The following is a 25,975-nucleotide window of genomic DNA, read 5'->3' on the forward strand; positions in this document are numbered from 1 at the left end:
TCTCTCTCTCTCTCTCTCTCTCTCTCTCTCTCTCTCTCTCTCACTCTCTCTCTCTTTTTTTATTTTATTTTAATTTAAATTTAATTTAAGGTTGTAGTATTTTTTTTTTTACAGTTAAATGTCGTTTTTTTTATGTTTTAGTTAATTGAGTATGTCACTTAAACTAAATGAAAATGAGAAATGTTGGCAACTAGCTGAAAACAAAGTAAGTTTTATATCTTAGGTTAAAGTTTATTTTATTTCAAGTAATTAAAATGTTTGTTTAGTCATTAACTGTAATAACCCTATCTACTACAGACACAATCTCCAAACTAATTGATATTAAATTTAATTAATACAAAAAAAATTTAAAAACATGCTGCCAGGTAGCATTGTAGCCTCTGTGGTTAATGCATATTAATTATAAAATTAATATTCATTAGCACAATTTTCTCTGTATAGTGACATCACTACCATCCATGTTCAGTTTCCCGCTTCAAAACATTAAAACTGCTTTGCATAATTCCACTTATTCCACCTTATTTTCACCTGAAAGTGTGAGTCATGTGATCATAAAGATGATCCCTTTAAATGTTTTTTCTTTCTATCAGCGATCCCTGCGGCTGACCTTTCCGAGCAGATCTCCACAGCTGGCACAGAAGCTTCTGGAACGGGCAACATGAAGTTCATGCTGAATGGATCGCTGACCATTGGCACCATGGACGGAGCCAATGTGGAGATGGCAGAGGAAGCAGGAGAAGGCAACATCTTCATCTTCGGCATGAGAGTGGAGGATGTCGAAGCTATGGATGCTAAAGGGTTGGGAATAATATGAATTTTAATACTAATAAAATTGATACTGACTTTAGTATTGTACGTTTTGGTAGAATGTAGAGATATAATAAGCACTCACGCAATATATGTACTGTATATGACATGACCTCCTTCCGTCTGGCAGATACAATGCATCAGAGTTCTACAATCGTATTCCAGAGCTGAAGCAGGCCATTGACCAGATCGCAGGAGGCTTCTTCAGCCCAAAACAGCCAGACCTCTTCAAGGATATCGTCAACATGCTGATGCAGCACGATAGGTAGAGAAACAGGAACAAGAAACACATTACCACACACAAAGACAGACAGTAATAGACACAATTTAGTTTTCCGTTGTACAAGGAAAACACATACAATGACCACGATAAGAATGATTTTTTTTTTTTTTTACAGTACTACAATAACATTAATATGCTTACAAAATCGTTACCAGATATGTATGGAATCAACCCTGTAAACCAAATATTTAAATGTTTCAAATACTTTGTAGTTTAACAACCACTATATAATATAATATAATATGTGACCCTGGAGCACAAAACCAGTCATAAGGGTCAATTTTTCGAAAACTGAGATTTATAAATCGTCTGAAAGCTGAATAAATAAGCTTTCCATTGATGTATGTTTTTTTAGGATAGGACAATATTTAGCCGAGATACAACTATTTGAAAATCTGGAATCTGAGGGTGCAAAAAGATAAGAACAACCTGCTCAAAGCCGCCAGATCAAAAAAATATAAAATATATATATATATATATATATATATATATATATATATATATATATATATATATATATATATATTTCTGTTTTTATTTTAATTTAAATTTAATTTAAGGTTGTAGTATTTTTTTTTTACAGTTAAATGTCGTTTTTTTTATGTTTTAGTTAATTGAGTATGTCACTTAAACTAAATGAAAATGAGAAATGTTGGCAACTAGCTGAAAACAAAGTAAGTTTTATATCTTAGGTTAAAGTTTATTTTATTTCAAGTAATTAAAATGTTTGTTTAGTCATTAACTGTAATAACCCTATCTACTACAGACACAATCTCCAAACTAATTGATATTAAATTTAATTAATACAAAAAAAATTTAAAAACATGCTGCCAGGTAGCATTGTAGCCTCTGTGGTTAATGCATATTAATTATAAAATTAATATTCATTAGCACAATTTTCTCTGTATAGTGACATCACTACCATCCATGTTCAGTTTCCCGCTTCAAAACATTAAAACTGCTTTGCATAATTCCACTTATTCCACCTTATTTTCACCTGAAAGTGTGAGTCATGTGATCATAAAGATGATCCCTTTAAATGTTTTTTCTTTCTATCAGCGATCCCTGCGGCTGACCTTTCCGAGCAGATCTCCACAGCTGGCACAGAAGCTTCTGGAACGGGCAACATGAAGTTCATGCTGAATGGATCGCTGACCATTGGCACCATGGACGGAGCCAATGTGGAGATGGCAGAGGAAGCAGGAGAAGGCAACATCTTCATCTTCGGCATGAGAGTGGAGGATGTCGAAGCTATGGATGCTAAAGGGTTGGGAATAATATGAATTTTAATACTAATAAAATTGATACTGACTTTAGTATTGTACGTTTTGGTAGAATGTAGAGATATAATAAGCACTCACGCAATATATGTACTGTATATGACATGACCTCCTTCCGTCTGGCAGATACAATGCATCAGAGTTCTACAATCGTATTCCAGAGCTGAAGCAGGCCATTGACCAGATCGCAGGAGGCTTCTTCAGCCCAAAACAGCCAGACCTCTTCAAGGATATTGTCAACATGCTGATGCACCACGATAGGTAGAGAAACAAGAACAAACAAGAAACACATTGCCACACACAAAGACAGGCAGTAATAGACACAATTTTGTTTTCCGTTGTACAAGGAAAACACATACAATGACCACGATAAGAATGATTTTTTTTTTTTTTTACAGTACTACAATAACATTAATATGCTTACAAAATCGTTACCAGATATGTATGGAATCAACCCTGTAAACCAAATATTTAAATGTTTCAAATACTTTGTAGTTTAACAACCACTATATAATATAATATAATATGTGACCCTGGAGCACAAAACCAGTCATAAGGGTCAATTTTTCGAAAACTGAGATTTATAAATCGTCTGAAAGCTGAATAAATAAGCTTTCCATTGATGTATGTTTTTTTTTAGGATAGGACAATATTTAGCCGAGATATAACTATTTGAAAATCTGGAATCTGAGGGTGCAAAAAAATCTAAATATTGAGAAAATCGCCTTTAAAGTTGTCCAAATGAAGTTCTTAGCAATGCATATTACGTTTTGATATATTTACAGTAGGAAATTTACAAAATATCTTCATGGAACACGATCTTTACTTAATATCCTAATGATTTTTGGCATAAAAGAAAAATCGATAATTTTGACCCATACAATGTATTATTGGCGATTGCTACAAATATACCCCAGTGACTTAAGACTGCTTTTGTGCTCCAGGGTCACATATAACATCGGGAGCTAATTATAACTTATAATACTTAAAGGAACTTACAGACCATTTACTGTTCAATAAAAGTCTGATTGTATGGGTTTAATGTATTCAGTCCATTTACTCTAAATTAAAAACAAAAAACAAAACAACTTATATCTGGGTCTTTTAAATAAATTAATATAAATAATATGCTACTATAGAAAATAGTTTCATCACATTTGTACAGTATATGAATCAAATGTGTTTCTTGCTGCACAGGTTCAAGGTGTTTGCTGACTATGAAGACTACATCAAATGCCAAGAGAAAGTCAGTGCTTTGTATAAGGTGAGTACAAATTGTTTTTGTTACATTGCCAAAAAAATACAAATTAAGAACTTTGAAAATGATAATTTGTAATTCTCTATCCATTGACAGAAACCTAAGGAATGGACCAAGAAGGTGATCCTCAACATCGCCGGTTCAGGCAAGTTCTCCAGCGACCGCACCATCTCCCAGTACGCCCGTGAGATCTGGGGTGTAGAGCCCACTCTGGAGAAGCTTGCTGCACCTGATGACCCGAAATAAACCTCCACCTGCCCATTTCGAACCAAGAGCAACCTGTATGATCGAGCAACACTAGATGCTTCCTCTTCAAGAATCCAGCTATGGCAACCCGAACACAATCTGCCAATTTTCAGTCTTAAACGTTCTGCCTCATTCGCTTCACAAACAATCAATAACTCCAAAAAACTCAATGTTCAACGGGTAACATCTATATCAGCATTATTCAGCAAAAACCAGGGCTGCGTTTCCCAAAAGCATCATAAGCCTAAGTAGATTGTGGAAACTATTGGTCTATGATTTACATAGGCTTACGATGCTTTTGGGAAACGCTCTGAATCTCATATTCAGAATAAGATGAGGAAATGTAAAATCCCAGAAGGTTCTTGATGTTATATTTGGGTTTTGACATGCAATGCCGTGTTTTTCCCTTTCTGAAAGTATGGAGGACTAAACCGATGGATGGATGGATGGATGGATGGATGGATGGGTTCATTTGTAATAAAATTAAATCCTGAATGTATTTTTTATTACCTTTTTCCTATATGAATTATTTTCTATATTTAATTTTACATTTATTTACTTATTCTTTCATTTATTTATGTATTTAATATTATTTATTTTTATTCATGTGTTTATTTTTTATATTTATTTATTCCCACATGTATTTATTTCAAGGTTTATTTATTCATTTATTTATTTTTACTTTTCCGTGTGCAACATGGAAATGAGGGAGGTGGTTCTTGAGGAGCTTGTTGGATCAACTGGATGGTTCCAAGATATTTTCACAGATTCACGTTTTTATGTCAAATTGTTTTGTAGCGACTGAATTCAGCTATTTATCCTCATAGTTTCGTCATTAAGCCCGGTACCATCAACATCGTCGACAAGTTTCTAGGTTGATTACGCCTCTAGACACAATCGGTGGAGGTTTCTAAGGCTTGTGTTCATTTTGTAATCACAGAGAAAAGACTCCCAAAAGAATAAATACATCAATAAATAAATTCAATATAAAAATAAATAAGTGAATAAGGAAATAAAGGTTAAAAAGAATAAAAATAAAAATAAATGTAAAAATAAATACATAAAGGAAAAAAGTAATAAAAAATACATTCAGGGTTACATTTTTATTACAAATTAACTAGATTTGTTTTTATCAAGTCATTTATTTCTTTATATATTTTCCTGTTATTACATTTATTTACTTATCTATATATTTATTTATTTTTCATTTCAGCAGGTTTGGTCCTCCATATTCAAGCACTGCATATTTTTGGGGAAAAAAATCTAATTAAATCCAATCTCAAACACTATTGCATTTGGCTGCTAGTTCTTAAAGGATTAGGAACATGCTTAAAATGACAAGATTGTCAGTAATGTGTGCAAAACGGTTGGTGTAGGGGGTCACGGTTGCTTTTAAACCGTGACAGTAAGCATTGCTCATACATATGTGTGAATTTGTGGTTGCTGCTTGTACTTTTAACACGTTTTTGGACTGTGTAATGTGTAAAAGTCACAAAAATCATGCAATTAAAAGTCTTATCCAGCTGTTATTAAAAATCAGTTATACCAGGCCTTTTTCCAATTGTTTTTGTTAAAGAACAACAAAATTATGTAATAAACTACAAATAAACCACTTTGTTCTCTCATTACTCACGCTTGACACTTGAGTTCTTCAGTATTTACCCATGTGTGAGCAATGTCTCGCACGCTCTCACACGTACACAAACAATGTTTTAAATCAGGCATCAGTTGTGCTATACGCTGCCAATAACCAATATACATGACATGCAGTTTTTATAATGGCTAACTAGCAATGTCTAGAGCTTGGTTACTCTGCCTCAAATTTGGGAGGAATGCAAAATCCCCCCTTGCAGCTTCAACCTTGAGGTCATCTCACGAACTGGCAGGGGATGCAAGAAACTGGCTCAATCTGTCACAATGTGTTTCACGAGATGGTCTATGCTCAGTTATTTGCTCTGGCAGCTGGTGTTGCTCTTTACTGGAGGGATTTGGAGATAAATGGGTCCTGACTTTCCGTTCACACAACAGAACGGGAGGCACTGGATTATCACAGATGTCTGTTGCTTCACTTTAACATCATTCTGGGTCAAATGTATGTGCCTATGAATGATTGTGTAATGTCAGTTCCTCAAGTTAGCACAGGTGGAGTTCATCACATTAACAGTGTATAACTTCAACAAACTCAATCAATGTTCAACTGGTAACTTCTATGTCAGCCTTATACAGTTTTTGCTGAATAAGGCTGACATAGAAGTTACCAGTTTTTAAAAAAAATATTGTGGTTGCATAGATTGAGTTTCTAACTCTATGCAACCACAATATTTTTTTTAAAAATTTGAACAGTATATGGATTGTTTTAGCATTAATTTACATCAAGACTGTTTGGTGCCACTCACATTCTTTCACATGCATTATTTCACATAAGGGGTTTTTAAACTGGGCGCCCCAGTGGCCGCAATGTTATGGGACTAGGGGGTATTTAAAAAAAACAACAAAAAAAACTTTCAATGTATATATGTACAAGATTTTTCTCTCTTGCCACCTTTAGCTTTCTCACTAGTTACAACATTATTTTATGCTGCTTTAAAGCAATATTTATTATTAAAAGTGCAATGCTAATAAATTTAAATTGAAAATTGTTCTTATATGTTATAATATTGGAATGAAAATATACACTGATTTATATAAGAGTGTATATATATATATATGCGCATCTCATGACTCAGGCCGATATGATACGCATCTCGATGCATAGCCAACAATATGATACATTAAAGATACATATGAAGCAGCTACCAATGCGATGCGATACAATTCACCCGTTACGATGCAGTGCGATTCGATTCCGATTCGATTCAACACAATGCGATTCGATGCAATGGAGAAAATATGATGACTTTTAATGCCTTGAGGCCTGTTTCATAAAACAAGTTAACCAAATAAGCCAGGCTTATTTCAGTTAGTCTGACTCATTGTGAAATGATTTGGTTCCATAAAGCAAATTTAACACAGGCCTAGATCAAGCTTAGTCACTGTGGCAACTTATGCTGGGAAACTAACCTGGTCTAAAGCAGGCTAACTGTCAGGTTAAGCTAAGCTCCTCTACTGACCAATAGGAACATAACGATATTACCACTGTCTCACATATTTGACTTTTTTTTCTACAGTTTCTAGCCATGCAGCCTTTCTCTCTGGTTTTATTACAGATGTACCTTTTATAGTTTGCAGAACAGATAGCAGAACATTACGATCTAAAATTGCTCTTTAAAGCATTAAAATAACTAAATTAAAAGTTAAAATCACTGAATTAAAAATGAAAATAAATACAGAAAATGACTACATTTTAACTGCTATAAGAAACACATTAACTCATTTGAGCTTGGTAATTAGTAATGTAGCCTACTAGCTTACATTTGATTTAGCGATTACAATAGTCCACTTACAATTACTACTAACATAAAAAAAATACACTTTATATGTAGGTTTAAAATTCTACAAAAGACATTTAATGTCCAAAAACAATTTTTTTCGCAAAATGTATATTTTACTCAGACTTATTGCTCTTCTATTCGATTGCGCTCAGTCTGTTTAGCGTGCATGCGCACAACTGCGCTCATTGCTCTTGCGTGCCTCGCCCACTCCTGACAGCAAAATTGATATGTTTGCATGACTTTCTAACATTTACAGATGAAAAATATACCTGTGACATGTCAGTTATGCACTGAGGAAAACACAACGTCTCAAATGCATTAAACAGCACAGATATATTTGCTGTTTGCGATGGTGGATCGATTTGATCCATGGTCGACATTAAAGGGGTCATATGATGTTGCTAAAAAGAACATTATTTTGTGTATTTGGTGTAATGAAATGTGTTTATGCGGTTTAAGGTTCAAAAAACTGATTATTGTCCACATACTGTACATTATTGTTTCTCCTCTATGCCCCGCCTTTCTGAAGCTCATCGGTCTGAAAAGCGAGGTGTGCTGTGATTGGCCAGCTATACAGTGCGTTGTGATTGGCCGAATACTTCAAGCGTGTGACGGAAATGAAAACCTATTATAAACGAGGCATTCGTTGCATCCAGTGGGGACATAATTATGGATTATAATGACTTATACTGTCTTTTTACGCGTTGCATTGCGCCGCGCAAACATAAATCCAGAGGCGGACAAAGTACTCAACTCCATTACTTGAGTGAAAGTACAGATGCTGGTCAAATATTACTCCATTACAAGTAAAAGTTGTAAAGACAGATGTTTACTTAAGTAAAAGTACAGAAGTACTTGCTTTTAAAAGTACTTAAGTACCAAAAGTAAATTTCCTTTTTTATGTCAAAGCACTGTTTTATTGTTGTACATAATACTTGCAATACTTCTGATGCAACTTAGAATACATTACACCTACTGAATACACTGACTAGCCTGTAGTATCTTTGGAATAAAGAGCTTTTAGAATGTTAAAAACCTAAAAATTGACACCCCTACCCACCCTCACAATAGCAGGATGGTAGTGATCTCACAGCTCTGACAGTGTGTGCACACATCTATGTGTAGCCATTCATCCACATTTGAACAGAGTGGACAGTGAAATTGCTGTAAATACAGAGTGATAAGGAAGAAAAAAAATCAAACCTGCTTTAAAACCCAGCAACACAACTGTAGCTGTCCTTCATAGAAATGTAGTGGAGTGAAAAGTACAATATCTGTCTTTCAAATGTAGACAAATAATACTCAAGTAAAGTACAGATACTCATAAAAAGTGTACTTAAGTACAATACTCAAGTAAATGTACTTAGTTACTTTACTAATTAATTACAAATAAACAGCAAGTAATGCATTGAATTACACAACATTTTGAAGTAGAAAGTCTGAAATAGCGCTTTCTTTGAAAACATACTCTAATAATCTTAATTTACAATATCAAATTTTTTTTTTTTTTACAGTGATTCCAAAGCATAATATATTTGCATCTGTATAATATCCAATAGACTTGTGCTTTTAGTCATTTGGATAAAAACCTGCTAAATCATTACATTAAATGTTATGTTGGAATGTAATTGTTTTGTGATTGCAATGTAATTCTATTTTGATAAATGCATAGCATGACCTATTTAAATGTATATAATTAATTTTTTTATCAGAGTTTTTGACTAACATGCCTTATCTTTATGTTCCCACAGATAAATTTTACAGCCGGCTTGCTCCTCAAGGCAGAACATTGGGTTATAAACTCTTTTCATCACGTGACTTGTGATACCTGTGATATTCTCTGTTGTTGTTTGCATCTAAGCCATGGCCTTTTCTGACCTGCTGGAGCAAGTTGGCAGCACAGGATGCTTCCAGTTCCTGCATGTCACCCTGTTGAGCATGCCCATCCTAATGATGGCCAGCCATAACCTGCTGCAGAATTTTGTGGCAGCTGTGCCACCGCACCACTGCGCCCCCTACGCCAACCTCTCAATGTCCTCCATGGGTGCTGGGGACGTGCTACAGGCCACTGTGCCCCTGGACCAAAACGGCAAACCGGAACGCTGCAGACGCTATGTACATCCTCAGTTGCAGCTTCTGAGCAGCAATAGTTCAGAGAGCCTATGGGAAGAGGGTGTGGAAGAAATAGAGACGCAGAGTTGTGAGGATGGATGGTACTACAACACAACAGAAATGAGCTCAACTATCATTTCTGAGGTAAATGGTAAATGTCTATGAAAAGGTTTCTATGAAAAGGTATCTAAGCTGCTATGATGCATAGCAGCTTGCATCATTTGCGCAATAATTTAAAAAAAATTCATTAAAAAAAAATCATATATTTTTAGATGCAACTTCTGAGTGAAAATACTTTTGGGGCCACAGCACTCTTAGAAAACAAAGGTTCCCAAAGGGAGTTTTTGCAGCAATGCCATAGAAGAACCATTTTGGGTTCCACAAAGAAACTTTCATTGATCGGGTCATAAAATAATTTTTTCTTTGTGTCCATGCTGAAGAAACCAGCTCAAACCAGCCTAAGCTGGCTGGCTAGTCTTCCAGTCTGGTCATAGCTGGTTTTAGAGGGTTCTTGACAACTTCTTTTCCTAGTTAGACTGGGAGACCAACTGGTCAATGGATGTTAAAAGTTCTTCATGGAACCATGAATGCCAATGAAGATTTTTTTTTTGTTTTAAGAGCGTGTATGACCTTTACCTGTCCAGAATGCTATATGCAAACAAAAGAAAGTAATAATGTTTATCCTGTGTGTTTTTAATTGAATGTCTATTCTCTTTTAGTGGGATTTGGTTTGTGATCAGCGTGCCCTAAAGCAAATGAGTCCTTGTGGGAGCAGTAATTTTTGGGGGACTTTCTGACAGGTTGTGACAAGTTTTACTATTAAATACGACAGCAACAACAACATTATAATCATAAACTCTATTATATAATATCTTCTGACTCAGAAATGCAGTAGCACATTAACTCAATTTTCATTTTCTGATGCAGGTTTGGTTGACGTGTTTTATTGTTGATCTCTAACCTGATGATGGCAGTTGGAGGAACATGTGCTGCCTTCTCCACCTCCTTCACCATGTTTTGCATTTTCCGCGTTTGCTGCGGAATGGCCCTGTCTGGTCTGGTGCTCAACTCCTTCTCTCTAAGTGAGTACAGTGAATAACACATCTGTAAATAAAAGGTTGGCACCTATTGCATGTGTAGAGAAAAAGAAACATTGCATTTGATTGACATTTTATTTGGCGACATCTTGTTGCATGAAGTGTCATTGCTGCTTCTCCTCAGTTGTGGAATGGATCCCAACACGTGTGCGGACCGTGGTGGGCACAGGAACGGGCTACTTCTACACCGCCGGCCAACTGATTCTGGCAGCCGTTGCTTACTGCATCAGAGACTGGCGCTGGCTCACACTGGCCGTATCTCTGCCTTTCTATGTGTCCTTCCTCTACTCATGGTGCGTCTTCTGCTCCTGACTGCTCCACTTTTAAAAGTACATTACAAGTAGTGTCAGTATTTAGGGGTTCAAGCGCGTAGCTCTGAAACCCTATTGTAATTGTTAGAATGGCCAAGGATCAGCAATCTCCACATAAAACTGATTGGGCACACGAAACCGTAAGTCATAGAGACTCACCAAGGCTCGCCACAATCGGCCTGACAGGGGTGCTACAGTGAAGTATGAAATTGCTCATAACTCCTAAAACGTTAGTCGCAGTAGTCGCAGGCTGGTCTAATGTCGTTGGAATCCTTACGCCCCATTCACACGGGGCATCTGCGTCAACCCTTGATGGAGGGCGTTTCTGAAGCTTGGTGCTGACGCGAACGTCATAGTGACAACAGCCAATCACATTAGTTGTCTGGTGTTGCATGAACGTGATTGGCTAGCAACTGCACCAGGGTATTTGCATAAGGCGAATAAAAGTTGAAAAGTTTTCAACTTCTTCCGTGAGCAACGTGAAGCAACAGACCCACAATTCATTTCAGCAATGCTTGACGTCACTCCATTCAAAGTAAACGAGAGGTGTTCACAACGACACCCTGTGTGAATGTACCATTAGCTCAAACGGGACAAAATGAATGCCTCGAATTCAATTATCACCTGGGCGAAATTTTCGGGTATTTTGGATTTTTAAAAAACCTACTTTTGTGAACTAGTCCTAGGTTTTTCACCCGATCAGAACCAATGCAGAAACATTCTCTGGAGAGTGAATATCAATAATTATAAAAAAAAAGTTACATTTTCAACTCACTGTCGCAAAGGGACGCCAAAACGTTTGAAAGGGGCTGGGACAATTTTACTAAAATGGCTATAACTATTGAACGGAATGAGATATCTTCGCCAAACTCAGAATACTTATGTAAGAGCTAAATCTGAGGTCACATGAAAAATAAATTGTGGCGCTTGGCCACTTGGTGGTACTATAAGAGAGAAAAAAAACATAAAAATGGCTAACTACGAAACCATTTGTCCAATCAATATGAAAATTGGTATGCCAAGTCTTTGTCCAAAGTGCCACAAGAGTCTGTAAGAACATTTGTGCATCTCAAAAAACATGGCCACCATTGGCCAATGAAGTTTGAGCACCTATTAGGCAAGGTTAATGGAGGTCGATCAGAACGAACCTCAGTGGGCCTGTTTGACTCATGGCCCTAAAGGTCTGTGAGAAGTTTGAAAGAAATCAGCCACTGGGGGGGGGGGCGATATCACATTTTACAAGGGCGTAAATGATTGTATATTGCACGGCTTTTCACACATACACACAATATTCGTATCATATGATAGACCTCTTCATTTTGAACAACTTTGCCTAGAACCACTACTGTCAATCAGATCGTTTGTTAAAGGGGTCATATGATGCTATCGTGCCCCTCACACACACACACACACAACACGTTATTCTGCGCAGCGCAAAACTCCGCATTTGAACGGTCAAAAGCAAATACTTAAACTAATAACAAAACATACTTACAGTCGCTGATTCAGAAGCGCCAGACTGTCATAGCAAAGTCGGAATTTACCTTTTTTTTAGAAATAGCCTTTGTGCACAGCCAATCAGAGCAGGCGGTAAAAAACCTTAAAACGGTGGCTCGCATAAATGGACAACGTGCAGAAGCCGACAAAATCAACCTTGAGGTATGATGTTATGGTCACACTTTATTTTAAGGTCCAATTATCTCTATTAACTAACTATTAACTTCGACTTTTGCCTTAATAAACTCCTTATTACTGCTTATTAATAGTTAGTAAGGTAGTTGTTACATTTAGGCATTGGGTATGGTTAAGGGATGTAGAATATGTGCTTTATAAGTAATAATAAACAGCCAATATGCTAGTAACAATTCACTAAAAATGTTTTTTTTATTGGTCTTATGAAGTATTCTAATTTGTTGAGATAGTGAATTGGTGGGTTTTTGTTAAATGTGAGCCAAAATCATCACAATTAAAAGAACCAAAGACTTAAATTACTTCAGTCTTTGTGCATTGAATTTATTTAATACACGAGTTTCACAATTTGAGTTGAATTACTGAAATAAATGAACTTTTCCACGACATTCTAATTTATTGAGATGCACCTGTATGTAGCGATATGAGATCTGATGTTGTGGATGCTAGTCATGTTATTATCATCTGCAGGTGGTTCTTAGAGTCTGCTCGTTGGCTGGTCCTGACTAAAAAATCAGAGCAGGCGGTAAAAAACCTTAAAACTGTGGCTCGCATAAATGGACGACGTGCAGAAGCCGACAAAATCAACTTTGAGGTATGATGTTATGGTCACACTTTATTTTAATTATTAGTCCAATTATTATTCCAATTCTCTCTATTAACTTCGACTTTTGCCTTAATAAACTCCTTATTAATAGTTAGTAAGGTAGTTGTTACGTTTAGGCATTGGGTATGGTTAAGGGATGTAGAATATGGTCAAGCAGAATATGTGCTTTATAAGTAATAATAAACAGCCAATATGCTAGTAATATGCATGCTAATAAGCAACTAGTTAATAGTGAGAATTGGTCCCTAAACTAAAGTGTTACTGACGCTACGCATGACATATTAATTTCAGCATCGTCCGGGTCTTTCAGAATGTTTATTCTGTTGAGATTGTGCATGCAGATGTTGCAAGAGTCCATGAAGAAGGAGATGGCCTTTTCAAAGGGGTCTTACAGCGCTCTAGACCTCCTGCGCACATCCACAATGAGAACCATCACCGTGTGCCTCAGTGCAGTCTGGTCAGTCACTCAATCCTACCATTCCATTCAGTACCAACCAGCATTCGAAAACGACCACAGCTGTGACCTTTGTACTGTAACATCTCAGGTTTTCAACGAGCTTCGCCTACTATGGCCTCTCCATGGATCTGCAGAAATTTGGGGTCAGCATTTACCTTATCCAGATCATCTTTGGAGCATTAATTTCAGCATCGTCCGGGTCTTTCAGAATGTTTATTCTGTTGAGATTGTGCATGCAGATGTTGCAAGAGTCCATGAAGAAGGAGATGGCCTGTTCAAAGGGGTCTTACAGCGCTCTAGACCTCCTGCGCACATCCACAATGAGAACCATCACCGTGTGCCTCAGTGCAGTCGGGTAAGTCACTCAATCCTACCATTCCATTCAGTACCAACCAGCATTCAAAAACGACCACAGTTGTGACCTTTGTACTGTAACATCTCAGGTTTTCAACGAGCTTCGCCTACTACGGCCTCTCCATGGATCTGCAGAAATTTGGGGTCAGCATTTACCTTATCCAGATCATCTTTGGAGCGGTGGATATACCAGCCAAAATCTTGGTTACGATATCCATGAGCATGTTAGGACAAAGACCATCTCAGTGCAGAGCTCTTGTACTGGCTGGCGTAATGATACTCATTAATCTTCTGGTGCCTTATGGTGAGAATTTGAGCCTGGCTGGCAGTAGAGCACAGTAATAATAAAACTGCAGTCTCATTGTCACGTGGGGTCATTAGTTTTCAATAGCTGTTATTCCAGTGAGATCTGGAGGTTTGTCTGTCCTTCTATATCACAGAAATCGAGACCCTGGCATTTGGCTGATCGTGTACCTATGTATACGTGACACTTGTTTTTGTACATGTGCAGACCTGCAAGTGTTACGCACCAGTCTGGCAGTCACAGGGAAGGGCTGTCTGGCTGCATCCTTCAACTGCTGTTACCTGTATTCTGGAGAGCTGTATCCCACAGTCATCCGGTAATTAACTAGTGTCAGTGTCATCCTAAAACAACAACACAAATTCCCTACGATTCACATAATTTCACTTGTCCACAAGGCCGAAAACTTCTTCAACAAAGTCTTGAACATTGGGGGTGGGGGTAGTAATAGTCTTATTATTTAAAGAAATTAAAAAATGTAAATAGATTTAAGAGGATAAAGAAAAAGAAAGAACGAGTAAAAAAAACAAAAAACAAGAATCTTTTTGTCAAGTAATTAATTTGAACAACTGCAATATTTTTTTTACAAGAGTAAGAGTGATTGTGTGCATATTTGAAATAAAAACATTGCAAAATTCTTTGCAAATAGTTCAAATTGATTATTTAATATATATTTTCTTTGCAAATTAATACAGTTAAAATTGAGAAAATAATTTTGCAGTTTTTTAAATAAATGCAAAGATTAACTCTTATACAATTAAAAATGGCAAAATATTTCTTGTCACGTAGGCTAAATGATTCACTATATTTTTAATTCAAAAAGTTGAAATGTTATGTGACAAACAAAAAGTTTAGTTTACATCGCGTGATATTGGTTTTGTTGGTTATTTAACATTTCTATTGTAAAATGGTTGTCAAATATCAAATGTTTAGCTACTTACATCTTACCTCACACGCTTTCAACTTTATAAACTTAAAGAACAGTAAATCCTGCCTGGCTTCTTTGATTCGATCAGTCTTAGTCATTTTGTAATTGACAAGCACTTTTAGACCGCTGAGGCAGATCAGCCCAATAATGTAACTTTATAAACCTTTTGTCATCCTAACAGCAAACAAAGTATTATCAAGAATATCAAAACATTGGGAGAGATCATTTGTCCATTTTTAATTAGTGGGAGTGACATGTCCCCCTCAATATCTATGGTTACTGCCCTGCATTGTCCATCATTTTGTTTCTTTTTGACAAGCAATAACAAGATCTGCAGAATCCCATACTAATTTTCAGAGCAAGTGATGCCAGCTTATGCAATTTTCTTCTGTGTCCTCTCAGTCAAAATGGAATGGGATGGGTGTCCATGATGGCTCGGTTTGGAGCGATGGTGGCCCCCATGGTGCTTCTTCTTGGGGAGGATTCCCCATGGCTACCTGGTTTTATCTATGGAGGGGCTCCAATCGTCAGTGGGATCTTCGCTTTCCTTCTCCCAGAAACCCTTGCACAACCTTTGCCCGATACTATCCAGGATGTGGATGACAGGTGAGTTTTGTACTAGTTGTATCTGATCCACAAGACATGATTGCAACTGATGTTGCGTCAAAAGTTAAAGTGTGAAGTGACATGTGACATGTGGCCAAGTATGGTGACCCATACAAAACCATACTTGGAATTAGTGCTCTGCATTTAACCCATCCAAAGTGCACACACACAGCAGTGAACACACACACACCGTGAACACACACCTGGAGCAGTGGGCAGCCATTTTTGCTGCGATGCCCGGGGAGCAGTTGGGGGTTCGGTGCCTTGCTCAAGGGCACCTCAGTCGTGGTACTGAAGGTGGGAGAGAGCGTTGTACATTCACTCCCCCCAGCTACAATCCCTGCCGGTACGAGACTCGAACCCGCAACCTTTTGGGTTACGAGTCCGACTCTCTAACCATTAGGCCACGACTTCCCCATGTGTAAGTGACATGAGCGAAGTGTCATGTGTAAATGGATAACCATAATGTTGTTTTTTGACTTTCACTTATTACAGAGGTTTTGTATGGAAAAAAGACAAACGATTACCTGAAAAAGAGGATATGGCCAAGAAGGATCCCAGTTGTGTCCACCTGAAAGAGTCTGTCTGAGCCGGCCACTTTACTTCATCTGAACACAGTACTGGAACACACAAACAGAGATGATCATTGCCATACAGAAGAGAACTTTAGTATTAATATGATGGAAACAACCAAAGGTTATGAAGGAGTTTCCTTGAATTTCTTATTTTTCTGACTGTAATTAAAATGTTAAAATTATTATTTACTTGTACAAAGAGAGAAATAGTGCCTTTAGAAATCTTTTACTGTTATATATATATATATATATAGTGGGTACGGAAAGTATTCAGACCCCTTTACATTTTTCACTCTTTGTTAAATTGCAGCCATTTGCTAAAATCATTTAAGTTAATTTTTTTTCCTCATTAATGTACACACAGCACCCCATATTGACAGAAAAACACAGAATTGTTGACATTTTTGCAGATTTATTAAAAAAGAAAAACTGAAATATCACATGGTCCTAAGTATTCAGACCCTTTGCTCAGTATTTAGTAGAAGTGTGTGTGATATTTTTTTTTGGCTTGTTTTATTACATGAATGATGCAAAGAAATAAAGCAACAGAACACATTGTAAAAGATTGGGATTTGTGTTTGTTATTTTACTATTTATTAAATCTTTCATGTGTAGTCTTCTGTAAAATGCATCCATAGTATTAATAAATGTCCATTATTTTGCAAAACAATTTCAGGTTACTCTGTCATGCTTGTTGCAGCTTGTTAACACTTGGCACAATGGTTGATTACATAATCTCGCAGGCAGATTAAATTATTTAGTATTTAAGTATTAAGAAAGTCAGTAAATAAATGAGTGAAAATGTCATATGTAGAAACCAAATCTAGATTGTCAAAAGGGCTGTATCTCAGTAATACACAAATGTTTGTGTTTTTTTTTTAGTTTCTATATGCTGGTTTCAGGAGTTCAAAAAATTTGTTCAATTAGGACTAAATATAATTAAATTAGGACTTTTTTTAAATTACGACATTTCCACAGTTGTTACCATTGTAAATCTTCCAAATTTTTCATAAAAAAAACATAACACTATACTTTGTGTTAATTCAGTTACCATGGTATTAAATCACAAAACTTAGTAAACACTTGATGACTGCAGCTTCTGTGAACCCCAGAAAAGTTAATCACTGTCACAGATTTATAAAAGCTTATGTCTTGAGCAAAGAAGGGAACACAATAATACTGGGATACAAGTGTCAACAATAATGAAAGTGGCTTTGAACAACTGAACTGTCTTTCATGTGTAGATGAAAAAATATGGTTTGTAAATCTTCCTTCTTCACTTTCTTGCCAAATCTGCACTGTCGTTTCTAATACAACCATTTGTATTAGAAACCACTGTTTCATGGTTTTGTGCTTCAATGCATCTGAAAAGACATTAAATGGACTATAACATTTAATTACAGGCTCCCGATGTGGCAACTTACAACAAACAGTGACAAATAAGACAAAGTGTGTTAACAAAGGTTCAACGTGTTTTAAACAAACTGTCTTTTTCCCCCCCTAAGGCTGGAAATGTAGAATAAAAAAAAACGTTTTCTAGGCAAGACTATGTCTAGGTATATGCATATAGGCCTACAGAAATTGATGACAACGTGAGAAATTGGCACTGGTATGCATGAAGCAATTGAAAATTTTAAGAAAATACTGCCATGGTTCACCCCTAAAAATTTGTCCCAGGTCATGTGAATTTTGGTGATGGCGTTGCCCTTAGTCCTTACTAGTTTAACAATAAATATCTTCTCATAGAATGCAGACAAGCATCTGAATGAATTACTTGCTCCATTGCGTCAGCTGCCACAGGTTTTAAAAGGCTCAACTGGCCAGATTCGGTTATGAAAGAAGTAAAAGATTGTTTAGGGACCATTTAACTCTCTCATGACGAAGAAACGGTGTCACGGTTACATAACAACTACACGAATGGAGTGAATAATCTTAATAATGTATAACTTTTGTCGTGCAAGATTATTTATTTTTAACAGTCTAACTAAAAATGGTTTATACGCAAAAACTACAACTCCCATAAGTATGCGGATGTTACCCATGAGCGCTTGCTGCAGTCTTGCCGCATATTCCGGTGTCCTTTGCTTCTTCCTGTTCATTACGCACTCGATTTCATAGCATCAAAATGTCTGGACTTCTGCGGGGAGTCGCTCGGATCCGCACCGCTCCGGTTCTGCGGGGATCAACCATCACCCAGCGAGCCAACATCGCTACGCGCCCTGCCAAGGATAAGTTTGGGCCCGCTGTGAGTAATTTATCCGTAGAGGGCTGGTTGTTCACTCTGCAGCTCGTGAAGGGCAGGCCATGATCTCCTTGGCATTCACCTTTAGACTCACTGTGTTTAGTTTGAGTTTAGCTCTAATCCAGGTGTTGATTATGAATAGATCATATCTGTACTTCCGCATTAGTTTTGGACTGATGGGGTTTGGGGTTGAAACGGTAACGTTACCTAAAATCTTCTCGGCCGATCGCGGTTGTACGGTCGTGGTGTTGACAGGCGATATCTCCACTTTTTATATCTCCCAAGTTATTTTCCTTTAAAGAGTAACTAAAAAGTAATGTAACACTCGTCTTAAAGGTCATTTTGTTTATATTTCGTGCCATTTAAGAAACTGCGGCCATTGCAGATCAGCTTCCGCTAAGAAAAATAGTGCATTATAAAACTGCTGTCAATAAGACAATACTGCAACAACAGTTATGTATATAGTATTACTCAAATCCAAGTAAAAAAATTTTTTCTATATTAATATTTCTCTAAATGCTACCGTTTCTGCTCAACGTGCCAAAATGAATACCTTAGATCTCGAGGCTATTTTTGTATTAGTTTGTTGTCTCAGTAGCCGTTTTAAGTCGCAAGATGGCACCAATTAGCTTGCATTTATATCAGAAGATAGAGACTGCGGAGTGATAGCAGAGATAATAAAATAGTACCTTTATGTTGCTATGAACAGTAAAATAAACCGAAAGCTCTAACAGCTCTTTGGTTCTTGTGTCTGTGTTCACAGGAGACAATAATTGGTCTGACCGTATTTTCTTTTACCATCCTGGGACCATCTGGGTGGATTCTGGCCAACCTGGAAAACTACAAAAAGAAGGGCACTGCTGAGTCGGAGTGATCCACCGGTCATGGACTGAAAGCAGATTGTCTGGTTTTATTGCTTTTAACACCTTGGGACCACCATCTCACAGACCTCCAGCTTACCTAAACAGCGGAACAGTTTCTCTCCTTTGAGCCATCCTGTTACCTCTCCATGCGACCGTTTACTTTCCTCCAAACACTCCCGTCTTTGTTACACTGAGCTGTTTGCTCCTTGTTACCAACTGTGTAATAACATGTAACCTTGGGTGATTCAGTTCTCCTTAACTGGAGCGGTTACATTTGAAATAAACAGTTATTTAAATCTTAAAGTCTGCATCTCTCTGTTTTCCATAACTTTTTTGACAATACTGGAAAAAATATATATTGCTTTTCAGTAGCTTACATGAGGCAAGCCACCAGTAACAAACTTGCATAGATGATTGATTTAAGTGTCATCTTAAAACTAAAATATAATAATACACTAAAACAGATACATTACACCTATACATTTTGAATATTTCTGGGAAAATGGCTAAATAGGGGTAGGTGTGTGTGTGTGAAATAATAGGTTTTAAATCTTGTAGTCTAGCAATTAAATGAGTTAACCCATTAACTCTGAAAGACTTGTACATAAAATATAAGATTAATGTTGATTAACATGTGTGAGGGAAATATTTTATATAATGGCCTCAGACGGAGTCAAAAGGGTATGTTCAGTATAGAATGTTCAGAAAAGTACATACTAAGGATGCTCAGATCAAAGACCATGCATCTATGATTAAATAATCTATACTTACCCAAAAAGCACTTAAAACAGTAGAACTAACAGCCATATGGACAAACCAATGACCAGATGAGTATAACCAATTACAAAAAAAGGGAAATATTTTATATAATGGCCTCAGAAGGAGTCAAAAGGGTATGTTCAATATAGAATGTTCAGAAAAGTACATACTAAGGATGCTCAGATCAAAGACCATGCATCTATGATTAAATAATCTATACTTACCCAAAAAGCACTTAAAACAGTAGAACAGTCATATGACAAACCAATGACCAGATGAGTATAACCAATTACAGTGAAGACTTGAGTGACATTGATTATTACTCAACTATAAGGTATAATATACATGTTCAGGGAGTCTCTCTTGGTTGTTGTGATCAGTGGGCTCCTGGCCATGAATAAACTTTTTATCCCTGCAAAGAGCAACTTGGGAGTTGTGTCTGGTCTATGCTGCACAGCTGAAGAATAGGAGTACTAAAGATTCTATGCTCAGAGGACCACAGCAGAGACAGTGCTAGTGTTGGAAAACTATAGACCCGCACTCGGGGTGAGGCTGTAATACTTGGAGTTAGTATTTATGATCCTGTGTCGGACCAGCGTATACCTGAGAAGGGTGGTGAGAGTGTATAGATGCTAAAGACCTGGTGCTCATGTGTGGTTTGAGGTATAGTGATAGTAACTTCTTGACGGGACGCCATCACCATACTTCAGTAAGGGAAGTATTGGATTGTATTGAACTGGTACTGTAGTATTGCATTGCGTCATTGACAACTGGAGGTTGTCTGTATTGTCCGTGGTAGAGAAGTCATTACTTTTATATTAAGATGTATTCATATTGAGAATGTCCACGACACATGCTTAATCAAATGTTGCATATAGGTAGTTCTCAAAATAAGGTCACACAGATACAAGTCACTTAAATTTTTTTTTTGTCTTGGAAAAACATTTCAAATATTCAAGAAGCCCCATATTTGGTAGCTGTTTGCAATCATCCCTTACAAAAATTAACCCAGGTTTTACTACAAATAAAAATAAAACCAAACAACCATGGTTACTATAGCTAAACCACAAATTAACCATGGTTTTGCTACACTAACCATATAGTTTAACCATGGCATTTGTAATAAAACTGTGGTTATACCAATGGTAATCAATTAGGCAAAAAACAATGGTTAATTTTCCGAAGGGATGGGCTGAACATTTTAAATTTTCTCCTTTTTTAACACACCTGATTCAGATCATTGGCTAATTTTGGAGAGAATCCCATTAAGTGAACTGAGTGTCACATGGCATCATTATATAACTTGACATTTTATTAAAATATATCACATTTTGACTATTATTTTCCATGCACACATTCAAATAAGTACACGGTGCATATAACCATTTAGCCTTTATCTCGGAAACATTCAAAATTAGCTTACGATAGCAACACTGGAAATCAAATCAGTCCTGCTACTTTGTGTTTTTACAATACGATTATGTATGAAAATGAGTACAACATTTGAGGTCTCAACTCCTGTTTGCCTTTTTCTCCGATTTCATCATTATTCTTTCAGTAATAATCTTAAATGAGTTTCATGTATAATGAATTTCCTCTTGTCTTGTTCACGCCAGTTCATGGACCTGATTGAGACTTGTGATAAGCAAGTGTCAGTAGGTGAGCTGCTCAGCTCCTTTAATGAGCAGAGCGTTTCAGATTATCTTGTCGTCTATCTGCGGCTGGTGACCTCTGGGTACCTGCAGAGAGAGGAAGACTTCTTCCAGCACTTCATAGAGGGCGGCCGCACCGTTCGAGAGTTTTGCCAACAGGTGACACTGAACAACACGTCCTTTCTGACTTGTGTCTCTTTGTTGCAATTTTGAAGATGTGATTTTAATTTTCATCCGGTTCTTGTAGAGTAACCTGGTCTTCAATGACTTTGCAACATTTTAAACCAGCATGTCATTCTGTTTTGGCCAGGAGGTGGAGCCCATGTCCAAAGAGAGTGACCACATTCACATTATAGCTCTGGCTCAGGCTTTAAATGTGTGCATCCAGGTGGAGTACATGGATCGAGGAGAGGGAGGAACAGTCAATCACCACATCTTCCCTGAAGACGGAGACCCCAAGATTTTCCTTCTCTACAGACCGGGCCACTATGACATCCTGTACAATTAACAGATCTGCATCTAATGCTGCTAAGGCCTCATCTGTTTTTGTGCTGTGGGTTTGACTCCACTCTAAACCTGTGAAATGTGAACACGAGAGCCCAGCACTCAACATTGCAATTTCCTGTCAAAACCCCCTCAAGACTCTTGGAGAATTTTGGAGATTTTGTTATAACAAGCACTGGACATTGTACAGTTTTCTTTGAATAACCTGCATCACTTTTTTGTTTGTTGTATGTACAGTATATGGTTATTTCATTTAGTTGTGTGTGTGTGTGTGTTTTTTGTTTTGTTTTTTTTTAGCTTGTAGTTGATAGGGATGGAATTGCTTTACCATGTTTGGCTGTATTTGACTTTCATGAGAATAAAAATAACTTGCAGTAGTCATAGTTTGGATAGCCATGTTATTGTTTAATGTGTGTTTAAAAAAAATCCAAAATTGTCTTTATTTAAATAAAAAATGGTGTGTCCGTGCTGCAATTTAAGCAGGACATGCACTGACAAAAACCAGCTTGGTTCCTCTCACAGAAGAGAGATGAAGGATCTTGCCCCATCACCTTTGGCCGGCAGCACTTCCACAGAATCACAGAACGAAGGAGGGATGAAGACGTTCGGGTCCTCGATTCCTTCCACTAGGTCAAAGAAGCTATGGAAAGAAGAAATGGGTTAACAAATCGTGTCCAACATATACACACACACACACACACACGTATGTACAGATGCCCTATATTTAAGTATTCATGTTTAAAATGTTTTTATTATATGAATCAGGCTCAGGCAATTAATGTTTTATATTACGGTTACATTTGTCCAAAAAAAACAGTTTTTTCTTTTTCATGCTTGAGGAAATCTTGTACAGCATTCACGAAGCACACATTTTGTTTTATTTATGTGCATGCTATTCTTGCATGAAGGCGGCCTTGATCAGAGGAAGAGGAAAGGCAATGTAAACGCGTGTAATTGGTTAAGAGAGTCACCTTTGCATAATCTGTTCTTCATCAGTATACTACAAATGTGGTTAGGTTAAGGACAAGATTGTAGACTTGATTACAAGAAGTATTATCCATGGGTTTTGGGTTTTAATGAAAAGCAGAGTTAAACATGGTTACAGTATTTGTATGGGACGGGCCAGCCTTTGACCAGTCTACTTGACTAACCTTGTCATTATGGTTAATTCCCCTTTCTGTGTGAAATCCAGGATGTAGAGAGGCACACAGCCAAACGCAGTGAAGGTCAGCAGGTAGCTTTCTGCAAAGAAAAGTACAAAGAACATAAGCCAACTAGCAAGAGAAGTTAGAGCAAATTTTACATTGGTTTACTCAACCTGAAATGATAAGCAACTGAAAACAAACCATATTTATTATATATCCATATATCAATATAACACTATGTAACTTTAGTTTAGGGACCAATTCTCACTATTAACTAGTTGCTTATAAGCATGCATATTGCCTGTGTATTATACTTACAAAGCACATATTAATGGCTCATTCTGTGTGATCATATTTTAGATTCCTTAATTCTACCTCTGACGTAATAACTACATTACTATCTGCTAATAAGCAGCAAATTAATTGAGTTTATTGATGTGTTTTATTTTTAAACATAAAAGTGAATAATTCGCTAAATCAAATGGTCAGCTCAGAAAAGAAGACAAAATATAGATGCATAGAAGTATAGACCAAAAACAGAAGACAAAATTACATCTGACTATTACAAAACAGTTTTTCATAAATTGAAATAAAGCACAGGGATTTTTGAACTTGGTTAAAACCTCTCCATCAATCTTTATTATTTATTATATTTAATTGTTTATTCTATTTAATATTTGTTATAATTATGTATTATATTTAATTATTTATTATATTAATTATTATCGTGTGGAAATAGTAGTCTTTTAAGTTGAAAACAATGAGAGTTTAAAAAAGTTTTAAAAATGTTTGTTTTTTTACATTTGTATTATAGCCTGTGCTGGATGTTAAAAACCTGACTGAGATTCATCATGCAGCATAATGGCGCACATTACCTTTGGTTTCCTCCACTGTTCCATTCCAGTTATTGACCAGCAGTCCTTGTCCTGGTATAGAGCTGCTACCCAAGACCATTTGATTCAGGAAATGGGCATCATGGGGAACCCCAATATGTCTGAATGGTTCCTTTAATTCTGTCTTAATACAAGTTTGGTTGTGGTAGTGGATCTCATAGCTGACTCCCTGTGGAGAGGGGAGCAAACTATTAGCAAGAGTCAGCAACACAATGCCCAGTGATGAACTTTACAAAATTTCTGTTTTGCTATTTATCCATAAACTGTGGTACTTTACCTCTCTAAAGAGCAGAAGCCTGTCAACAAAGAAGGTCTGGTTGCCTTCCTTTCCAGCTGCTAGAACTCGGATATTCTGTCCATAGGCATCATAAGAGAATTTCTCAAAAACACGTAAGTGGTGCCCAGGGATGAACTGTGTTGGAGGGAAAGAGAGAGAACACTTTCACATAACTCACAGTTAGCATTTGCACGACTTGAGGTAGTTTTCGGGTAGAGATAAGAAAACTAGTAAAGGAAGTTAGAGAGCAAACTTTATATTGGTTCATTCAGGCCAAAACAACACGTTTCTCTGATGAAAGATTTTTTTTCTCTCAGACATAACAGTTTAATATTCTTGCCAAGATGGCCCCTTACCGCGGTCAGTGCCCCCTCAAGCAAAGGTGGAGACTCTGGAAGTCAAGAGAGAGTGAAGAGGTTTATTTAAACTTCTCAAAGAAGCGAGCATAAATTCATTTTTTGTTCTTTCAAATGTTAAAGCTCTATAAAGTTTACTATAATGTGCAGGCAAAAGATAAGAGGGCAGGAGGTCTTACTGCAGGGTTCAGGTCTCTGTGCAGAGCTGCTGAGAATCAGGCTCAGGCAAACTGGGATCAGAAACAGGATCGTCATCGTAGAGTGCTGACAAACAGGAGCCAAAGCGACTAGCAGCAGTGTTTCCAAGTCCGGCCCTTCTTATATCATCAGCTCCGGATCTTCATTCCATGTTTTCAGTCCTACTCACACTGGGCCTTCTGGGTATCTAGTCAGTGCTTTAGTTCAATAGAAGTCTTAAAGGTGGTAAAACAACTTAACTGTATGTAATACTTGGAATTTCAATGTAAGAGCAAAATAGAAGGAAGACTGGACAGAAGTTCCAATATAGGAAATACTGTCAGGTTTCTCTGGAGATGATGGGTGACAAACCTGAACTGGAGTAAAATTCCTCTTAGTCAGATGATAAAAACTCATATTATGGTCTCAGATTTGCTTGCCACAGGTCAATGTTCAAGTGCAGGTGCTAGTCATAATAATTTACAGAGAAAAACAAGATCATCTGATGATATTAAATACTAAAATAAGTTGTTGCATTTGGCAAAAACTGTCAGTTTGACACATCTGATGATTTTAACTTTCCAAAAAGGATATACCTGCTAAAAAAAACAAAAAAACATCTTAAATTATACTAAGAAGATTTGTTGATCTCCCTGCCTGGTGCAGGCTGCTGGCTTGCTGACTTTGGGCTTGTTTTAGTTTTGGGCTAAACCCAAACCCAGCTAAGACCAGCAAATAATTTTATTATAATTAAAAAAAAAAACT

At 36.9% G+C, this 25,975-nt stretch overlaps 4 protein-coding genes, 1 long non-coding RNA gene and 1 pseudogene across 7 annotated transcripts in view; 4 read left to right on the plus strand and 2 right to left on the minus strand.

Annotated features, from left to right (window-relative positions):
• The window catches only part of LOC107557051 (glycogen phosphorylase, muscle form-like), a 27,539-nt gene extending 23,437 nt beyond the window's left edge, over positions 1 to 4,102 (plus strand). For both annotated transcript variants that reach the window (XM_016240355.1, XM_016240356.1), the window contains exons 17-20: positions 591 to 798; positions 938 to 1,072; positions 3,568 to 3,634; positions 3,725 to 4,102. In XM_016240355.1, the coding sequence (XP_016095841.1) occupies positions 591 to 798; positions 938 to 1,072; positions 3,568 to 3,634; positions 3,725 to 3,874 (560 nt within the window). In that variant the 3' untranslated portion in view covers positions 3,875 to 4,102. The remainder of the gene's footprint in view (positions 1 to 590; positions 799 to 937; positions 1,073 to 3,567; positions 3,635 to 3,724) is intronic.
• Positions 4,103 to 8,935: 4,833 nt separating this feature from the next.
• LOC107557056 (solute carrier family 22 member 6-like) lies at positions 8,936 to 16,482 on the plus strand (annotated as a pseudogene).
• Positions 15,670 to 18,458, minus strand: LOC107557057 (uncharacterized). 2 transcript variants are annotated; one of them, XR_001605346.1, is made up of 3 exons: positions 18,381 to 18,458; positions 16,295 to 16,375; positions 15,670 to 15,745 (listed from the first exon to the last, which is right to left on the minus strand). It is a non-coding gene; the product is annotated as an uncharacterized lncRNA (long non-coding RNA). The 2 variants fall into 2 exon arrangements; XR_001605347.1 differs by having other exon boundaries at positions 16,295 to 16,387; positions 18,381 to 18,457.
• On the plus strand, positions 18,401 to 19,750 carry LOC107557053 (cytochrome c oxidase subunit 8B, mitochondrial-like). Its single transcript, XM_016240358.1, has 2 exons — positions 18,401 to 18,587; positions 19,348 to 19,750. The coding sequence occupies exons 1-2, from the start codon at positions 18,468 to 18,470 to the stop codon at positions 19,456 to 19,458; spliced, it is 231 nt and encodes a 76-aa protein (XP_016095844.1). The 5' UTR covers positions 18,401 to 18,467; the 3' UTR covers positions 19,459 to 19,750.
• Positions 19,751 to 21,792: 2,042 nt separating this feature from the next.
• LOC107557052 (ubiquitin thioesterase OTUB1-like) lies at positions 21,793 to 22,636 on the plus strand. Its single transcript, XM_016240357.1, has 2 exons — positions 21,793 to 22,017; positions 22,169 to 22,636. Exons 1-2 carry the CDS (start codon positions 21,793 to 21,795, stop codon positions 22,364 to 22,366), a joined length of 423 nt encoding a protein of 140 aa, XP_016095843.1. The 3' UTR covers positions 22,367 to 22,636.
• An 11-nt stretch (positions 22,637 to 22,647) lies between these two features.
• LOC107557054 (ependymin-like) lies at positions 22,648 to 25,309 on the minus strand. Its single transcript, XM_016240359.1, has 6 exons — positions 25,213 to 25,309; positions 25,034 to 25,068; positions 24,678 to 24,812; positions 24,383 to 24,569; positions 23,514 to 23,604; positions 22,648 to 23,002 (listed from the first exon to the last, which is right to left on the minus strand). Exons 1-6 carry the CDS (start codon positions 25,286 to 25,288, stop codon positions 22,879 to 22,881), a joined length of 648 nt encoding a protein of 215 aa, XP_016095845.1. The 5' UTR covers positions 25,289 to 25,309; the 3' UTR covers positions 22,648 to 22,878.
• Positions 25,310 to 25,975: the final 666 nt, after the last annotated feature.

Source organism: Sinocyclocheilus grahami, unplaced genomic scaffold (assembly GCF_001515645.1).
Source record: "Sinocyclocheilus grahami isolate Dianchi unplaced genomic scaffold, SAMN03320097.WGS_v1.1 scaffold588.1, whole genome shotgun sequence".
In the NCBI taxonomy this organism is placed as follows: domain Eukaryota; kingdom Metazoa; phylum Chordata; class Actinopteri; order Cypriniformes; family Cyprinidae; genus Sinocyclocheilus; species Sinocyclocheilus grahami.